At 46.0% G+C, this 20,249-nt stretch overlaps 1 protein-coding gene across 12 annotated transcripts in view; it reads right to left on the bottom strand.

Annotated features, from left to right (window-relative positions):
* Window positions 1-2,369: 2,369 nt before the first annotated feature.
* The window catches only part of grip1 (glutamate receptor interacting protein 1), a 239,009-nt gene continuing 221,129 nt past the window's right edge, over window positions 2,370-20,249 (bottom strand). For 7 of the 12 annotated variants that reach the window (XM_028954022.1, XM_028954026.1, XM_028954025.1 and 4 more), the window contains 12 exons: window positions 20,021-20,090; window positions 17,901-18,046; window positions 15,264-15,408; window positions 15,008-15,147; window positions 13,683-13,856; window positions 11,079-11,244; window positions 9,941-9,979; window positions 9,531-9,642; window positions 9,276-9,320; window positions 7,226-7,459; window positions 6,850-6,996; window positions 2,370-3,904 (listed from right to left, as the gene is read on the bottom strand). In XM_028954022.1, coding sequence (XP_028809855.1) covers window positions 3,638-3,904; window positions 6,850-6,996; window positions 7,226-7,459; window positions 9,276-9,320; window positions 9,531-9,642; window positions 9,941-9,979; window positions 11,079-11,244; window positions 13,683-13,856; window positions 15,008-15,147; window positions 15,264-15,408; window positions 17,901-18,046; window positions 20,021-20,090 — 1,685 coding nt within the window. In that variant the 3' untranslated portion in view covers window positions 2,370-3,637. The remainder of the gene's footprint in view (window positions 3,905-6,849; window positions 6,997-7,225; window positions 7,460-9,275; window positions 9,321-9,530; window positions 9,643-9,940; window positions 9,980-11,078; window positions 11,245-13,682; window positions 13,857-15,007; window positions 15,148-15,263; window positions 15,409-17,900; window positions 18,047-20,020; window positions 20,091-20,249) is intronic. The other 5 variants (XM_028954028.1, XM_028954019.1, XM_028954029.1 and 2 more) reach the window with 3 other exon arrangements.

The raw sequence follows: 20,249 nt of genomic DNA, 5'->3' as shown, positions 1-20,249 counted from the left end.
ACAGCAGCACAGCACACGGTGCATACAGTGAAATTTGTCCTCTGCTTTTAACCATCACCCTGAGTGAGCAGTGGGCAGCCATGACAAGCGCCCGGGGAGCAGCGTGTGGGGACGGTGCTTTGCTCAGTGGCACCTTGGTGGCTCGGGATTCGAACCAGCAACCTTCTGATTACGGAGCTTCTTCCTTAACCGCTAGGCCACTGCCCCATCTATTGTGCACATAACTTTGCACAATTCAAGTAATACTTGAATTATTTATTTATATTTTCTTTTTACTGTTTTGTACATTTATACTTATTTCTCTTAATTTTCAGATGGGATATAGCAGGGGGTACACCCCTTTTTCCTTTTTTTAAATTAAAATAAATCTAAGGACAAATAAGCTAACCTATGTTTCATTGTTGTTTTTCATGTACATCATGAATGTTTCACAGAAAGATTGATTAAATGGACTTAGTTCTGGAGCCAGTTACCCAAAGATTTTAAGCTTTGATCTAATAAAAGTATTGAATTTGAATAAAAAAATCTTTTTTTGTTGCTTGCTCATTTTAAGAGGATTTTCATGTTGCATAACACACTATTGATAGTTGTTTTAAAAATGCAAAAGTTGGAGTTATCTGATTACTCGATTAATCGATGGAAAAAAACCCTTCACCCTCAGTTTCTTTAATGTTTCTCATGTTGGAATTCTGCCCTGCTGACCAGTTTCTGGGAGGGGATCGTATCCTGCTTCAGTATGTCACAGTACGTGGTGACATTCATAGTTCCCTCAATGAACTGTAGCTCCTCAGTTCCAGCAGTGCTCATGATAGCCCCACCACCATGACACTCCCACCACCATGCTGGACTGTAGGCCAGACACACTTCTCTTCTCACTCCTCACCTGGATGCTGCCACACTTCTTGACACCATTAGACCACAGGACATGGTTCAAAGTATCCATGTCTTTAGTCTGGGTGTCTTCGGCAAACTGTGCAGCATGTTTTCTCGTCCATCATCTTCTGGGACGACAGCCATGCAGACCAGTTTGATACAGCATCCCAATGTGTTAAGAACGTGTTGTGGTCAGTGGCTGGACTCAAGAATGTTGCAGCTTCTGAAATGGGACTCACCCTGGACACGCCCCCCAGTCAGGACCTAGGCAGTGGGGGCCTAGCGGTTAAGGGTTAGGGTTAGCCGGTTCGAATCCCGATCCACCAAGGTGCCACTGAGCAAAGCACCGTCCCCACACACTGCTCCCCGGGCGCCTGTCATGGCTGCCCACTGCTCACCAAGGGTGATGGGTTAAATGCAGAGGACAAATTTCACTGTGTGCCGTGCATCACAAGTGACAATCACTTCATCACTTCACTGAAGATGTGTGCAGTAAGAACAAAGGCTTTTATTTTGTCCACTCTGTATATCATTTTATTGTTTCGTCTCTTTTTTTTTTTTGTTTTCTCGGCCATACAAAGGTTTACAGCTGTAGGAATTCCCAAAGTTATACATCGACGATAAATATCATGCTACCAAAGTATTAAATTTGTACAAAAATACTTTACAGCTCATAATACCAGTCCATTAGAAATAAAAATACAGTATTTCGGGGGGGGGGACGGGACATGAGTGTGAAGTTGACTCATGGACGTATCTTACACTGAAAATGATGACCCACTATTTTCATTGGCAGTGCTTTTCTCCAGCTGAAAGTCACACGCGGGGGGTTTGGCGAAACAAACGAAGGTGCAAAACCTGAAGCGGGGGCCACGGATCCATTTATGACAGAAAGAAAATGAGCTAAAAAAAAAAAATCGCATTGCACGTTAAGACCGAGTTGTGTCGTCATTTTCAGCAGCGACTCAGCATGGCTTTCCCAGGAGCCCCCGCGCGGGGGACCCGGCCGGGACGGTGCACAATTTCCAATAGTGAGTAGACGGGGTGTGGGGTGTGTGAGCACTGACGACGAGGGTGACGCTACTGACCAAACAGCCACGAGTTACACACACACAGGTGGGGGGGGAAGAGTCGGCTTTTTTACGTCTTTTTTCCTCTTCCTCCGCTCATGTCTTAAAGCAAGGCTGCTCGCTCCGCTGGCGTCTTGTGAGTGAGTTTAACGCACAAGTGCCACTGTTTTATTGGTATTATTATTATTATTTTCTTTTTCTTTACAAAAAAATGTGTACAACCTTTGGGCCTGCAACCTCAGAAGAAACAAAGAAATACATACAAAACCATACCAGTACCACATAGATTAGCATATTAGTTCATATTTACTCAAAGGGGAGAGAGGTATACAAAAAAATTCCAAAAGTGGTTTTCAGCTACTTGGTTCATGGTTGTTTACCTCATGCTTTTAATTTTCTCTTTTCACTTTATTATCGTGTATTTATTCCTTTTTTTTTTCTTTTTTTTTTAATGGTTGGTCGTTCGGAGTGATGGCATGTGTGGAGTGCACACCGTTCACAGCTTGTCTACGTCGGAGAGGTCGATCTGGATCTCGCTCATTCACCGCAGGGTCAAAAATAAAACTACGTGTCCGCTGTTGAGTCTTTTCTCTCGCGTTGGAGACGCTACGGTCGCCCGGCGACTCTCCTGTGGGTGGCTCTGGTTGTGCTTCTGCAGCCGGATGAGGGCTTCCCTCGGCCTGGGAGCGTTTGAGGCGTGGCCAGAGGTTTGCAGGACTCGGTTTCCATAGCAACGGCCAATTGCTTATCCCCAGTGATTTGCTTCGCCTACAGTGTCCCACCCATTTACACGTACACGGCACCTTTCTCACGCTAAAAACCTGCCTCTACTCATAAAAATAGTTCTCTGTCCAAATTTAGCATAAGGTGCTGAAGTGCCACCCCTTCGAAATAAGAAGTAAACAGTCACTAGACGCCGCAGCGGCTCGAGTTTCCAGATCATCCGTTTCTACGTGAAGGGAGGCTACGGTAAAACTAGTCTAAAATTCCCTTTAAAGCCTAAACTGAGGGGGGGTCGTCACCCAAGGGCCGCCCGGAGGCGACAGGCTCTCTGGAGGTTGGCACTCGGAGCATGGCATCTGTGTCCTTATCGGATGTCGGTAACTAACAACTCTACACACGGGTTGAGATTCTTTTTTTCTGAGTACAAAAGTCGGGTTTGGTTACTTCAAAGACACGGAAGGGCGTCGGGGCTTACTTATAAAAAGCAGTGGGGTTCCTCTGGCCTACGACATGGGCCTTCACACACACACACTTGCACAAATATCCATACACACACACATACACACAGAATGGCCAGTCCAACAGTACAATGTAAACGTCTGAGAAGATCCACTTCTTTCTTCTTTTTTTTTTTTTTTGTCTCTTTTTGCAATAAAAATTATGGATGGCACTGTCAGTTTTCAGTCTTTTTTTTTTTTTTTTTTATATCTGAGTACTCCAAGAGGTCGGTCTGGTCTTCCTCCATTATTCTCATCTGGGTTCACAGGAAAGAAACACACCCGCTCCAGGAGTGTGCTGAGGGTGAGACCTCTTCTGTCTGTAGCTAATGTTATGGCATGTGGTTATATGGTGTGTGTGTGTGTGTGTGTGTGTGTGCGCTTAGGTGGATCTCCCCTGTAGTGGAGTGTGAGAGGGGAGTCGTTTAGCACCATGGGGAGTGTTGGAGATGACGTCCCCGTCACCCTGCACTGCTATAAGGTTTTATTGGGGTCTCTGTCATCTCCCCCCACTAGCCCAGCGGTCTGCAGTGCGGGCTCCGGGCCCGGCTGGGGGACATCGAGCGGGTCCCCGGGCTCCGTCCAGTTGACCGGCTCCTCGGGGGGCAGCTGGGTCAGGTCGGACATGGGCTGGGTGGTCACGGGGTTACGGCTGATGACCAGGTCCAGCTTGTTGCCCGACTCTGCGATCAGCGGCACAACCAGGCAACAGTCGAAGTCTCGGGTTCGAACGTGGTTGATCTGGACAGAAATGGAGAGCAGAGATTCAAACCAGGATCCTAATTCACATGATGACAGAAAATAACTGAACCGGCCCTAATACACCGAACCCATGAGAACCAGAAATCAAGCCTGAAATGGTAATGAAATACTAATGCATGTTCGAAAAAGACAAGACTGTGTGTAGCAAACCCAGTAAGCGCTGTACCGTTACCCAGAATACCCTTTACTGTATTTCACACTGTTTCTGTTCAACACCGAGATCTTCTTCACCTTCCAGCCATGACCAAACACTCAACTCCTTTCATTTGGGCGTCTACTGGGCGTTAATCATATTGATGCTACAAGGACTACACTTGAAATTCATTTGCATAAAATAAAAACCTCCACATGTGATAAATGAATCAAACCACGTCTTTATGGATGAATGAGAGGAGTCAAAAGCCTCGCTTGCTCACTCGCTTGCTCTCCATCAGACCTGACTTCGCCTCAACATATAACATGGAAATATTTTAAGTATTTTATCGGGAAAAGATTACCAACATAAAAAAAAAAAACAAGGATTTACAGCACAGAAATGTGTAACTTCGCTTATCTAGTCAATACTGTCCTGGGGCTGAAGGGTTGATGCTTTAAGTTTCTGAAGTAAATTTGTTTTGAGATTCATTAGTATAACTGTGGTGCGGAAGAAAATCTATATTCCCTCACCGACAGCAGCAACACGAATTAACCGCAACCTCATTAACACAAATGAACGGGTATAGACAGAGGGCCTCGTTCTGCCCGGAAACATTCAGCACAGCTCTCCATTAGCAAATATCGACTCAGCCATCATTATTACAAGATATAACCCCCCCAAAAAAAAAAAAAAAAAAAACTAAAATAAACAATAAATAAATAAATAAAGCCAAAGCTGTAACCACCCTGCGTCTCCTTGTTTCGTTTTCATACGAGAAAATGGTGTTTTTTTAATATGTATGCTGATGAGACCTTTTGTTTTTTCTCAGCCAGCCAGCCGTCAGCGCTGCTTTTATTCTCTTGCACAGACCACATGTGTTGTGTCACCTCCCCGTCACTTTTGCCATTCGTGTTAATATCCACTGTAGGGTGGTGGGCGCCTGGTCAGTGTGCGGGACGGGAGCGATTGGCACGGGAGCACGTGACATGAAATTATTGTCATACGCGGACCCGTTGAGGGCGTCCGACTAACGATGCCCCTTTATGCTCTCTGTGGAGAGTGTGTTTGGGTTGTGTTGAGGATGTCTATCATGGTTTGTTCTCCCCATCTTCTTCTTCTTATTATTATTATTATATTTATTATTAACAGCCTCAGATTTATACGTCATATGTAAGAAATCAGTTTTTCAGTATTTAAGTCAAACGCTACTTAAAAAGCAGAGCTGCATGATTGCGCCTCGAAGACACCAGACACGCTTCTTTGTCCCTTCATGACAGGACGCACTCAGGCATAACAACACCTTCGTTGACAATTCTGTCCCTCCACTGAAATGACAGACTGGCTTGTTCATCCTCGCTGCAGACGGCAGATGAACTCGTGATCGGATTTGTTGTTAAAATAAAAAAAATTACATTTAGAAACTGCAGATGCTGCTGACGGGCAGGAATTCAAAAAATATATCAACTCGCACAGCACTGCCTCAAAAACCTGGTCCGACCGCACAAGGTGCTTCAATAGCGACATTTACTGTGAATGGCCACAGATTATATTATGGGGAATGTTTAGGCGATCAGCTTTTTATTTGCTATTGGGAAGGTGTAAATATGATAAAACCCTCTCCTGTGTGTGTGTGTGTGTGTATATATATATATTAGGGCTGCACGATTTGGGGAAAAAGACATATTGCGATTATTGAGATCAATATTGCGATATGCAATTGCGATATGATAAAGGACACTTGCTTGTATATCATTGAAAAGTCACATACTAATAGTGAAATGTTTAATTTCAAAGTGAAACATACAAACTACTTATAACAACTTGAAATGCCCAGTGCTTTCAAAATGCAAAATTCTACAAATTAAATAAATCACAAAAAACTCTTTACATTACTGTCGAACGACAAACCCTGGTAAGGCTAAACAACTGTTTTGATTATATTTGGCCATTATAAAATCAGATATTATAGTTCTTACGTTTAACCAAAACGTTGTTTGGAGGCTGACTTGAACACAGGGATGCATAGCTTTGCTAGCTTAGCTAAGGTTAAGATTTGTAAACTGAGGTGAATTTCTTTAGGAAACCTTCAAAGTTTGAGAAAAGTTAACTAAACAGCTAAGAACAGTCTAAATAGTTAATGCCTACGTTTAGCCAAAACGTTTGGAGGCTGACTTGAACACAGGAATGCATAGCTCGCTAGCGTTAAACGGGATTTTCTAATGGCCAAATATATTCAAAACAATTGTCCAGCCTTACCTATGAAATGTAATCCCCCGGGATCTGGTTTGTAGCGTACAGCGGTTTGTACAGCCCCAAGCAGCACAAGATTGAGGCATTTTTATGCACTTCTCTCCATAGACATGTATATGCTTCACGCCACAGCAGAGCCTATCGCAATATGGCGGCGAAGTTGACGTACGATGCAGCGCGTCATGCGGCGTCTAACTATATGTCTCTGAATCGAAAGTCATGTGACCAAACGTCACATTCGACTGAAGTGAAACTTCAGTCAGCTCGCAAACTTTGAGAGAATGAGAGAATGGATCGGATATGTTGCCGATCCAATCCATGTACTAATCATTTAAATCGCAGCTTTTTGCGTTCATGTAATCGCACAGACTGACATCGCGATTACGATTGCGATTAGATTAATCGTGCAGCACTAGTATATATATATAAGAATGACAAAGGCATTACATGCATCTAGCAAAATATAAAAATATATACAGAAAGGCTAACAGATAACGTAAATTGCAAATGTAAGTTTTAAATTGGTACGAGGGCTAACCTGCAGCAGCCTGTCGTAGGAACTCAGTCCCGCCATCTCGGCCGGACCCCCTGGACGGATATTGTTGACGTACACGCCCTTCTCCAGCATACCGTCGGACACGCTGAAGCCGAAGTCCTCCATGTCCGACTCCTTGAAGAGGCTCACCTGGGGGGGGGGCGCAAGACAAATCGTTGCGTTTTGGACGTATTGACAGACTGTCCCGGCTGAATGAGAAACATTCTTCTGGCCGCATCCTTCTGACCGTATTCAGCATGAACCTGATTATTGATCAGACACGCGTGTTTATTGAGTTTATTGATCAGACATGCGTGCTGACTGCACGGCCTTGAGATCACAGTGGTCACGGGGGGATCACAGGACTGCGGCGCGTTACCTTATGCAGCTCCACCGGCGTGGGCGACATGATGTCTTTGATTTCCTGCTTCATCTTCCTCATGGCGAAGGCTTTGCGGCCGCTGTCACTGGGCAGCGTGTTGCTGCGCGTGGTCTGCGTGTACTGCGGCCGGGTGGCGCTGCGCTCCTGGAAGCTGGCCTGGCGCCCCAGGTGGCTGCGGACGGGCGCCGGGTCGTGGTTCAGGCTCAGGCTGCTGCCTGACATGATGGTGGCCTGCAGGGGGCAGCAGGGAGGGCAGAAAAGCGGGCGTTGTAACACTCCGGTGTAATAAGAACAGCCTAAAGTTAGGTGTTATTGGTGGTTACTTGTTTACAGTGGTGTGTTATTGATGCTTTGTGGACATTTGTATTATTCATATTTGTAATATTAATTGTTAGTACAGACAGGTGACAGATGGTTGACCAAAATGAAGGGTCTTTTTTAGCTGCTAGAATAGAACAGTACACAGATTCAGGTAGACATTATATTTGCAAAAGACTTATTGACTTGTTGTTATTGATGGTAGCAGAGGGCACAGAGGGTCCAAAATGTCTAATAGGTGTTCAGCTGGGCTGATGACAGTATGATTTATGTCCCTGTGACAGAAATGTTTCATCGCAGTATAAGCTAGTGGTCCCCAAACTTTTAATTACGAGGCCCTTTACGTAAAGCCTGAAAGTAAATTGTATTACTGACTGTATTTAGTGGTTATTGGTTATATTTAATGATTCAGTCTAGTGCTACTGCTGTCTGGTGCCATTCTTAACTGTGTTTTATTTACCATCATGTCCATATATAATGAAACTCTGCTGTCTTTGCATCAGCATTTCAAATGCGAAACAGCGCCAAAACTACCACTAATGGCCAAAAAATCACATTACATGAAGCTTGGGGACCAATAGACCAATAGTTTAGTTTTTTTTTTGGTCGCTATTATCACCTTGGTCATTGTCACCCATCTGTAAATATAGCAGCCCTCAGTCCAACCGAATCAGGTCAGTAAAGGATTTATTTGCTCTGGGGTGCAGATGCCTCATCTTCAAGGGTGATTCAGTCAGTGGGAACACCACGAAATGCAAAATGCCCGCATCGCCTGAAAGGGCCACATGCCGTCAGTTACACCGCATTCGCGCAGATGGACGTCCTGCCATGTGTTACCATGGCAGCGCTCTTTTCTGACAAGGCACGCGTGGTTTAAACACACAGGTTAGTCACAAGCAGAGTTACGTTGCTGGAGGTGAAGATTTTGTCACGCGGATTTCAGAGAAAATCTTCGGTTCTGGCATCGCGAGAACCTCTTCCTCTGCCCCGAGGGGGCGCTGCCACACACCAAGTCAAAGAAACACAAGAAGCCTTGCAGCAGCCCTCCCATCATGCTTTGCTTGACCCACCATGCCCAACCCCACCCCGTCTATTGGACACTGACTGCATGGTATGGTGGTCCCATGACAATGACGGGTGACGACTGAGATTCCACCTCATCAAGCTGATGCACGTGGGGTTCAGAAGCGGTCGGGTCACGGGATACACACATGCACCTCCACTAAACACACGTCACTCGGAATGGAAGATGGAGTTTTCGTTACTGTTGAACTGGCCAAGTTGGCACTGGGCGAGGAGTGCGGACATATCCCAGAAGGCAACTGAGACCCGAAGGGATGCATTCATATTTAATTGTTCCCCACAGTCATGGAGTAACAGACACAACCCAGAGAGCCCTGGAACTAGTTCTAATAAAGGCCTACAAAACAGTATGCCATGATCTAATCAGTTGTGTATACTGGTTCTACAGTCCCAGTACAGTCCTGGACCAGGTCCCGGACTCGTCTGTTTTTGGAAATCTGTAATAAATAAGCACGTCTAGTTATTTCGTTAACAGGCATAGCTATGAATGCACCCCCAGGACACAAAATGGGCACCACTTGTTATGCCTCCCAACCAAACCCAGACCCCTCCCGCATGAGACAGAGGCCAGCGGTTGGGACAGTCCCTCCCCCCCAGGGTGCAGTGCTGCAAGCAGAAAGGAAGCCCAAAAAAGGAAAGGGGGTACCAAGAGGGCCAGGTTTCTCTTATTCAGAAGCCTGTCTGGCTTGTCCTAGAAAGAAAAGGAGTGGTTAAATAAAAAAAGACAGAGGAAGTGACATCATGCAACAGAAGAGGACATTAGGGAGGGAAGGGGGGTGAGGATGTAGCAGCCTCTCGTCACCACAGATATTTAGGGTGTAACTGAAGCTTCTGGAAGGTGGCGGAGGGGTTAATCAGGAGTTAGAGGAATGTTCTGGAAGGCTGTTCTGAGCACTGTTACCTCAAGCTCGCGGAGGATCCCCGACTGGCCGCATGTTTCCAGGTCCTCCAGCGCTTGGGACCAGAAGTTCTCCTCCTGGTCAGGTTCCGTCCCGTCATGTCCCACAGTGAACCTGCAGGGGGCGTCAGAGGGTCAGATTTAAAAAAAAAAAAAAAAAAAAGTAACACCAGACAGCCAATCAGCAGGCAGGCACCACAGTGATGAGGGCAGGGTGGTCGGCCGATGGACAGGGCAGGCATTTGTGGCACACGCGAGGCTTCAGAAACACACAACACACACACTCACACACACCCATCCGACACTGAGATGGGCACGCCAGGCAGTGACATCCAGTGGGGTGGGGTGGGCTTTGGGGTGTTACAGCCGGCCGGTATGGCCACTAGACCCACCACCAGAGAGCCAAGTCTCACCTGCTGTCTGAGATTAGGCCAGTGGGCAGCGTGGAGGCTCTGCAGATGCCAGGGAGAGGAAAATATTATCACTGGGCCCCACCCAGCAGACCCTCAGAGAAACACACACCAGTAACCACACTTTCACCATCACTCGGCCAGTCACAGCCGCACTACAGACCAGCGTTTCTGCTCAGGGAGGGGTGTGTGTGAGGGCAATGTCCTCTAAAAGACAGGATTATCTGAAATTTTGTTAAAAGTAGGCACTAAGGCCCCATGTCACAAGAGAACGTGCTTCTAGAATGTGTTGCCATTTTTTCCACAAAACCTGCATCCACGCAAGAGCATTTTCTGTTAAAATACTGCAAACCTACACCTACCCATTTCAAAATTACGTGGGGTTTGGTTTAAAAAAAAATCCAGATGATCATAATCAAGTTAAATCTAAAAAATGTAATTTTATATACAAATTCTTTTTCAGTTCTCCCAGGTCAGCTGTACTGTGTGTGTCTAGGCTAAATGAAAACAAGATTTCTCCTTTTTCTTTTGTTTAAATGAAAGGTAAATTGCCTGTGTGATAAATGTAATTGGTTTGGCAGGACATTATAAGAGCCATGAAGATGTACATTTCCATTACAGTAATTGCACGTCCTCCGTTTTGTGCCTGAAAAATGGCGCGTGGACCGCTCACGGATAATGAAACCCAGGAACCGGGGGAAGCGGTGAAGCCGCGGGGCCGCAGCCCTGGGCTCTATTTTTAACCACATCTTCACCACAAGGGCCCTGCGTGCCTGACAGGTTTACGTCTGTGATGAATAACGCAGTGAATCAGAAATATGTGTGAGTGGGGGGGGTTTGTACCCGGGGTGCAGAAAAACATAAAGTTGCAAAGAAATGGAGCATCTCTCTCTCTCTCTCTCTCTCTCTCTCGTGGGTTGACGCACAATAACTTTTTCTGATTTTCAGCACACAGTAAAATGCATCGATTTCTTATTGTGGAGAAAGAGAATTCTCTCGGCCGATCAATCTTGCACAGGATAACCGCATGATTATTGATTGAAAGGTTGCCTAAATAGTGACTTAGGAAGGCTTAGTGCTCAGCTGGAAAGTTCTAGTCGGCCTACGGTGATCTGAGTATTTGAGCGGCGGCGTGTCGTACCCGCTGGTGAGCGACCTCTCCCACTCCTCGTCGCTGAGTCCCAGGTCCTGCAGGATGTTGTTGCGGGGTCGGCTGTTCCCCGGCGACAGGCTGCCACGGCTCGGCTTGGTGTTCCTCCACTCGTGGCTGTGGAAGCTGTAGCCGGAGGCCTGGAAGCTTGTGGGAGCTGCACACACAGAGGGACACACCTATGAACACCGCCCCCCCCAGACACGCCTTTTTTTAACTCGTCTGAAATCTGTAGCTGTGAGAGAAGCCAACCAGCAAACTGGTGGGACCACCGTCCTTCCCCCTGGCCCGTGCAGGTGATCTACTCATTTATAATTCAGCGTGAAGACAGCAGGTGGACACGTTGGAGACGCGAATCTATGATTCATGGGTTTTACACCACTGCAGCACGACGGGGGGGGTTGCTGTAAACCTGCTAACATGAAGGCGGGACCCCCCCTCTGACCAGGGGCGGAATGCAGATACACAACCAGATGAAAAGAAGAACAAAGGGGGGCGGCAGAATGAGAGAAAACAAGGAGATGGAGCTGCATGGAAGCGAGGAGGAGGAGGGTAAAATGGAGAAGGCCGGTGAGGAGGATGCGCTGCTGGCCTTGTGGCGGTAAATGTCTCTGGCAGAAATTTATCATCGGTTTAAACGAGTATTGATGGAGGTTGACAGGCGGTCGTTAGGAGGGAGGGTGTGTGGGTGGGTGGATTCTCTCACACACACACACACACACACACACACACACACACACACAAACACACCGACTTTACTAACAAAAGATCTCTTTCCTGCTTGTGATCCAAATACGTGCAATTAAAACAATTCGCCACAGACTAAACCGAGATGAAATGTTTCCATGGATCCCCAAATTAACATGAAAGCGTGTTTAAAATTTTTTGTCCACTTTTTTCTAGGGCTGTCAGTCAATCGGAAAATTAAAACTAATTAATGTGACTGTGAGATGATCTGGTAATTTTTAAAAAAATATAAAACACAGAGGAGACTGTAATTAGAGTAAGCAGTGGTGGTCTAGCAGGGAAGGAAGTGAACACGTAATCGGTAGGTTGTGGGTTCGAATCCCGAACCACCAAGGTGCCACTGAGCAAAGCACCGTCCCCACACACCCTGTCATTGCTGCCCACTGCTCACCAAGGGTGATGGTTAAAAGACGAGGACACATTTTGTTGTGTCTCCATGTGCTGTGCTGCAGTGTCTCACAATGACAATCACTTCATTACTTTGGTTTTCTGGATAGTTCCATTCACAACTTTTTTGTTCTTTTGTGGGTCTGATTCAGACAATGTGCCAAAAAAAAGGCAAATCTTGGAAGTGTCTCCAATTGAAAACATGAAAACAGAAGATGCATCACCAGTATTGGCCCTAAAACTCATTCACTGTGCATCACATCCATGTCAAAGGTCAGACCCCCCCACAGGAAGTGATTTTAATCGCTTCAATTTGTTTTAATGCATTAAATATTTACAGATTCATTGCAGTGATTAAAGTGTTAATTTTGACAGCCCTGCTCAGACAAGACCTCGAATGGAATGCTAATTAGGACCAGACATCTGAGGGTGCAGGACAGCCTGTATTCCAGTTTAAAAAGGCGCTTGGTGTAAAGAGATAACAGACTGAACTCGACCTGCTGGCCTCGCGACGCAGGGGGAAGCGAATAATTGTTATTCAGCTACGCTCGTCGACCAGAGCGCTGCCGGCAGCGGTGAACGTCCCTGGGCGCGTTGCGGAATGATTTCCTCTCGGCAGAATGAAATGGCCGCCGTAATCCCGTGCCCCCTCGGCCCGTCTCAATGGGAAAGCACAGCGGCGTTGTTGTGAGGCTTTGGGAAGATTATTACTCAGTGCTGAGAGGAACAGGGCTTGGTGCATTAATGCGGTTATGAATATGCCAGCAGGGAAAAGGTTGTGTAGGTTTCGGCCCCTCTCCACCCCGCAACCTTCACGATACTTCAGCGGCCATGTTTCACCGCTTTCTGGTTTTAGAACATGCATTTGTACTTGCTGAAGTATCATTTGCATCATTTAAAAACTTAGATCAGAGTAATGTAAATTAAAGCTCGTTGTGTATTGAACAGAAGAGGGGTGTTTCCCTGGGATCCGTACTCGGCCCTGTTTACATAAAAAATATTTCACGCGATGGTAAAAAGCAATTAAAACTTGACATTTCATACAAATTACACTGTTACATGAACTGCCCTCGCTACTTTGTCTTCAGGTGAGTCTCTAAGCTGATGCTGCAGGAGTACTGACCCGGTAAAATCCCTCCAGTGATATACACTATGTACCCACTCTCTGAATAATTTCATGATTTATGTTCAACTGAACAAAATGTTCATCCTTTTTCGGCCCTTTTTAGAAATACCTGGAGTGCAAAGCCTCCCAGCACCACGAACATGCAAGGTGAATATCAATACACTTAAAAAAATGATGTTTCTTCTATACAGATGAATGGTGTATAGATTTGCCAATTTTAAATTAAAATTCCATTTTTTTTTTTACCCTCGATGAATCCGGTCATGACTCACTTTGACATTAGACTTGAGCTGAAAATTGCTAATTTCCATGTTGACTTCAGCGCACACACTCACGTTGTGTGTTAAAGGTGCTGTCTAGGGCGGAGCCGTCCCAGCTCTCCACTGCGCTGTCCACTGACGGGATGGTGGTGGAGTAGAGATCGGACAGCTTCCCCGGCTTCCCACCAGCCTGCGCCTCGTCCTCCACGTCACTCATCCCCCCAACACTCGGCTGCTTGGGGCTCGCCACTGCAGAGAGTAAAGAGTAAAAAAAAATTGTCATACATGGAACATACACATTTTTTTAACTACTGGATATAAAAAAATGTCTAATCCCAGTGAAAAGTTTGAAATAAATTAAATGTGTTTTTTCTCTCAGTTCTCTCAATTACACTTTTAACACGACAAGCAAGCTTATACAGATAACACCAGTCATAAATAATCAAGCACTTATTTGTTCTTCTAATTGGCTTCTGAATTTGGAGAGAGAAACAAAATGGCATAAAAGAGAGGAGAAGAAGAAAGACAGACGATGGGCAACTGTTTTTCGAACTGGTGGGTTGTAGTAGTTTCAAAGTGGGTAAGATACTCACCTAGAAAACCTAGGTTCTACCTCCACTTACTATCATTGTGTCCCTGAGCAAGACACTGAGTGTCTCCAGGGGGACTGTCCCTGTCACCACTGATTGTAAGTCGCTCTGGATAAGGGCGCCTGGTAAATGCTGTAGAATCGACAGTTTTGTGATGTAATTATTGAAACATACTGATATTTTATAGTATAGCGTGATTCCGACCAATCCTGTAAACCTGTGTTTGGTTCACTTTTACATTTTTCTGTACTGTATGTGTCTGTGTGTGTGTGCGAGAGACAGAGAGAGAGAGAGATAATAAGCCTTCACCCTGAATGATTCACTACAGCGGTCTGAACAGGCTTCCATGATGAATAGCATTACAGACAAGGAGCCATCTGTAAGTGTCCAGCAGCGTCTGACCTTTGGTGATTTGTGTGTGTGTGTGTGTGTGTGTGTGGGGGGGGGGGGGTGTAAGCCCTTGTAATTTCAATGCAAAAGACCACAATTTGCTGGTCCTCACTAGGTGTGTTAAAATTAATCTCATGATCGATGCACAGATGCAGACGATTCTGCATTGATGCAGTGCAGAACATCATAATGACATTGACTGGTGGTTTTCAGGTCCTCTCGTCCTCGCTAGGAATTAGAATTAAAAGACTTTAAGGTTTTGCTTGTTGAATTTCAGGTTACAGATGAAAGAAACAAAGTTGTGTGTGTGTGTGTGCATGCTTTATAAAACAATGACATCTTTACATGTGAATGCTTCATGAACAAATAAAATAGATGTTTGTATGACCTTGTGTGTGTGTGTGTGTGTGTGTTACTCACACTCTCCTTGCTTCTTGATCTTCAATGTGACGGACTCCCCGGCCATCTGCAGCAGGTGGATGGCTTCGCTCAGTGGCTTCCCCTTCAGGCTGTTGTTATTGATGGCCAGGATCCGGTCACCGACGTGGATTGCTCCTGTTCTGTTCGTCCCAACACACACACACACACACACACACACACACACACAGTGTTCATAATCCCATGCATCACTATTCATGGTCACAACACTCCGGGTCTCACACAATCGCACGCAAACCTCTCGGCAAGGCCGCCCTTGGTGAGGCTGGAGATGATGATGGGGTCGAAGGGCTCCTCGGTGCCTGAAATGGTGATGCCCAGAGGACCTCCATACCGCTTCAGCTCCACGGTGTAGATTATGGCTCCTGACGTCTCCTGCTCATCTGCAGAGTTCAGCAACACACACAAACATACACAAGGTTATTAAACAAACCAAGACGTACCCATGGTGCCACAGCTCATCGTCCAACAGGATAAATCCAACAGGAGACGATGAGGACATGAAGAGTCAGAGAGAGAGCTAATATTCACATGTTCATTACAGATTACTGCCATATGAAATATGTAGATTAACCATAATATCTAATTAGTTGAGAACTCCCTTGATAAACACATTATCATGAGATGCAAGCTAAAATAAATCAGTCTATGAGACGCTGTGTGTGTGTCCCAGATGGCACCAATGCAGAAGACATTTTGGATTTGTTTGTTTATTGCTATTATATCAGGACAGATTGCTGTTACCCATAAAGAAAAGGTGTGTAACACACACACACACACACACACACATACAGAACAAGCTGCACATGTGCGTGACTTCCCTTCACAACGAACAAAAGACTACAGAGACAGCAGCCCGTGGTCTGTGTGTGTGCGTGTGTGTGTTAAACAAAAAGATAATTATGTTCTCTGACAGTAAGCAGATAAGAGCTAGAGCAGTGTGCGCCTTACACAAAACACACCTGCCCAGCCAGCCGTGTGTGTGTTTGTGCATGAATTTGTAGTCTGAGTGTATTACAGCCACCCAGTCGGCCACCAGGGGGAGCAAGAGGTAGCGGCAGCACCCCAAAAGTTAAATAAACGGCAGTATGTACCTTATCGGACGATGAACTACTGGAAGTGGCGTACTGATCTTTAGCTCCAAATTATCCATTTAAATCAATTTAGAGGTAATTTTCTTAAATAAGTAAAAAAAATTAATATTCAATTCACTTTGGTAAACAGTTCTGCAATAAAATTGCGGTTTCCTCCACAAGGAGTGGAACTGGAACAAGATTGCAGTCCCATGGGATCCTTAAAAAAAATTAAAAAAATAACGCGTCTTATTCAGAATTCTAGAATAGTCAACTCGAGAAAACGGAGGCAGAATATCGATGCCGATCCCTAACTGGCCTTAATGACTAACGTCAGCCTTCACCTAAACATTAAAGCAGAGGCCTTTCTTCTCGACACGCCCTGCCAGAGATGCGAGTGCACGCAGCACTGATGGGTGGAGGACCTCCTCGACCCGCCCGCTCCCCAAAATAAAAACATTACACCTGGGTGAAGAGCTGGAGGCGACAGAAGAAAAAACCCACAGGGACAGCGCTGTTGTGTTTTAGTACGCCTCCAGTTCAGAGTTCTTCCGCTCTTAGAAACACACACACACACACACTCCATTCATCTCCATTTGTGCAGGCGTGACCGGGTGGTCGTGTCTGGTGGTGAGATAGGGACGTGATGAAAACGGCAACATCGGCGAGGTGCATTAGCGCCCGCAGCGAGGCGAGCAGCGACGCACGAAGTAATGCAACACGCTGGCTAACTGCACGAAGAAAGACGGCAGCAGTGACCTGTGGAGCGGTCTGTGTGTTTCTGTGTGTGTGTTTGTGTCGGTATGTCGCAGTGGGCCGGCCTCCCCATGTCCCACGGGGGACGCCGAGGGTCTGGGGGACGTTAATTGGCAAATTGGGCTTAACGAGCATTAAACTCTTTGCACTGATTGAGCTCATTACTCTGTGTGTGCAGCTGGCCGATGGGCAATACGGTGTGTGTGTGGGTCATTAAATGTTGCAACACAACAGGGACTAGGGTGGAAGCACAGAGGGATTATGGGTAATGTGATACTGTGGCTGCAGAAGGAATCAAACTGGGATTTAAGTGGTATTTCCAAGCTCAAAATCCACCCGAGTCGCAGGCGCCGATATTAAGCCCAGTGCTGCTTTAACACGCACCTGAACACGATCTCATGGTCCCTGCTGCTCTCTCCAGCTTTAATTAACAGGAACTGGTAGAGAGACACCTGCATCGTGCTCCCGCGTAGTTATGCGTGTGTGTCTGAATTGCCTTACCCTGTAAATACGGAGTAACATTTACTCCCTATTTACAGCGTATTTACGGAGTGATTGTGTGTGTGTATTTATGTGATTAATGCTTAACATTTTAATCTTAGACTTATTTAGACGAGACAGACGTTTTGCCGTTTAGCATTGTGGTTCCAAGAGTTTGAATCCTGGCTCCACTTTTGTGTGTGTGTGGAGGGTGCATGTTCTCCCCGAGGGGGTTTCCTTGGGGTTCTCCAGTTTCCTCCTAATTGAATTGCTGGCTCTAAATTGTCTGTAGGTGTGAGGATGTCCCCACTCTATGCTCAGTGGATTTAGTGGTTATGGAAAGTGATATGTTCCGTTAGAAATACTTAAAACTTAATGTTTCCAAAATCTTGTAGCCATTGTAAAATATTATTTAACCACAAGGCTTAAACTACTGATGTTGAACACTGAACCTATGAGCCTTTACTGAGGGTGGCCCGTACTGTCACTGCATGCATGTCTACCATGTGGGGCCTGCCTCATATCTGTGTGTACGTATCTGTGTCAGGGTGTGTTTGTGTGAGTACCCGAGTTGTCCTCATCCTTGCGTATCTTGAGTTTGACCAGGTCCTCACACTGCTGCAGGATCTGCACAGCGTCCTCCATGGAACAGTTCTCCAGACGGATGTTATCGATGGCCAGCAGTTTATCTCCCAGCTCCAGAGTTCCAGTCCTGACACACACACGCACACACACACACACACCGTTTATAAGTGTGCACACACATGCAACCGCTGGATCCAATTCCAGGCCTCTTTTGCCGCTAATTAAACTGTTTTGCGCGAATAATTGCCTGCCGTCCTTAAAACGACTTCTAGGTAAACAACATCACGCTCTCGCGGCTTTCCCACAATCGAGCCTACCTGGCCCAGTCCCTTCAAGTGTGTAGTTCAATACATCAGATCGATATCGTCTAAACACGGCACCTCACAGGCTTAAAGGAGCAGCACTCGGGCCTGATTAGAAATCTGGTTTCGGGTCATTAGTAACACGGGTCTGAGAAACGCGTTCCGCCCCGCAGTCAGATCAAGGGTCATGATCTGAATGTCTGTGGGCATTTCTGACTCGCTGAAAAACAGCGAAGCCCCTGCATCAGGATAATATAAAGAGCGGAAAAAGTGAGATGAAGAGCGCGAGCTGGAGGAAGAGGAGGAGGAGGAGGAGGAAGAGGGGGCTTCGCCGTGCCCTCATTATCGGTTTCGGGGCTGCAGCTGTCGTCACTCTGTGTTGGAGTGCGTAATCCTTTCCCTTTTGTTTCCATTATGGTAATAAGCGGCTCAGACGGGCCGAGAGGCGCGTGGCTGCCAGACGAGGCAGCCGATTAAGAGCGATCAGTGCCGGGGGAGTTCGATTAGAGACAGGAGCGCTGTTAAAGAGCCGAGCCGCAACTAACAGGTAATAGCGCGTAGCGTTACGTAACCCACATCAGGCCACAGGCCCGTTACGGCATACAGCCGAGCTGCCGAGATAAACTCATCCTTATTATTGGTTTTTATTGTAAATAAGCGTGTCATTTTCTTTTATAATTTGTTCTTTCATGGAGCCCGGTATGAAAATCCCCCCCTCTTTTGTGGAAGCGCACTCGGCTTTTTAATTCCTTTTTTTTGTATTCTTTTAAATGTGAGCAAAATGTTTCAATCGCATCTTTCCACTTTGCCAATTTTAATTAAAACCACTCTCCTCCTCTCAGTGCCATCCGCTCGCCGCTCGGCATTCCGCCACTTTTCAGCACCGCCGCTGCCTCCGTCCTCCCTCTCCCTTCCTGGAGATGTGCCCCGGTGGGCTGCGGGAGTGGCGTGTATCAGCAAAACGTCATTTTAAAAACGCCATCAGTCTGTATGAGTGTGCATGTACATATTTATATATCCAGTATATAGATCTCAAAGGGCACTACGTTCAAACTGGTGCAAAGTGCAGCGCCACGTGCTAATCTTGAGGTGTAAGGTTGTCCTAAAGTAATGCATTTGCCAAAGTTAAGGCCTCCTCAGAATTTAAATAAATACATTTACAGCATTTACCAGACGCCCTTATCCTGAGCGACGTACAATCAGTAGTTACAGGGACAGTCCTCCCCTGGAGACACTCAGGGTTAAGTGTCTTGCTCAGGGACACAATGGTAGTAAGTGGGATTTGAACCTGGGTCTTCTGGTTCATAGGCGAGTGTGTTAGCCACTAGGCTACTACCACTCCACCACCCTAAATAAATAAATACCACAAAAGGAGTTGGAATGCAGATATTTATGTGAAAAGAACTTTCCTTTATACAGTCAATACTTGGTTGGAGCAAAAGGGTTGAAGTTTTTTTTTTTTTTTTTTTTTAATATAAAAATTCAGTTTCAACTTTTTTCCAGATTTCCTGTGATGCAATAATACATAACACATACGATGCCAGTATATAAACTGCAGTGAATTGATCATATCTGTGGTGTCTGGCGCATATCAGCAGTGGCAAGGCCATCTGGCACCTGCTGAATGAAGATCTTATTAACATCTGCTGCATCATTAATAAACGGTCATCTGGCTCGGCAGCATGCGGACCGGAAAATGCTAGCCGCCTTCCGTTTAATGCGTTACTGTTAGCACGGGACGCTGATTTCATCCTTCTTTTTCATTACGTGAATCAACGCGCCGTTGCTAACTGCCGTACCTGTGGGCCACGCTGCCTTTCTTTATGTCGGAGATGATGAGAGCATCGCCGGGCTTTCTGCTGGACGGAGCTGGGGAGGGGGAAGCATAATTAGCATTGGCAGAAATATAAAAGAACCACGTGCAAATTAAAGATAGTGCTGTTTTGTGTGCTTGTTCGCTAATAAAATGTACACAAAATGCTATTACTGTGCATAATAGAAAGGAATGTGCAGATTATGGATTGTATA

Source organism: Denticeps clupeoides, chromosome 15, assembly GCF_900700375.1.
Source record: "Denticeps clupeoides chromosome 15, fDenClu1.1, whole genome shotgun sequence".
Lineage (NCBI taxonomy): Eukaryota > Metazoa > Chordata > Actinopteri > Clupeiformes > Denticipitidae > Denticeps > Denticeps clupeoides.
Note: the sequence above shows the minus strand (reverse complement) of the source record. Positions and strands in the feature narration are given on the sequence as shown.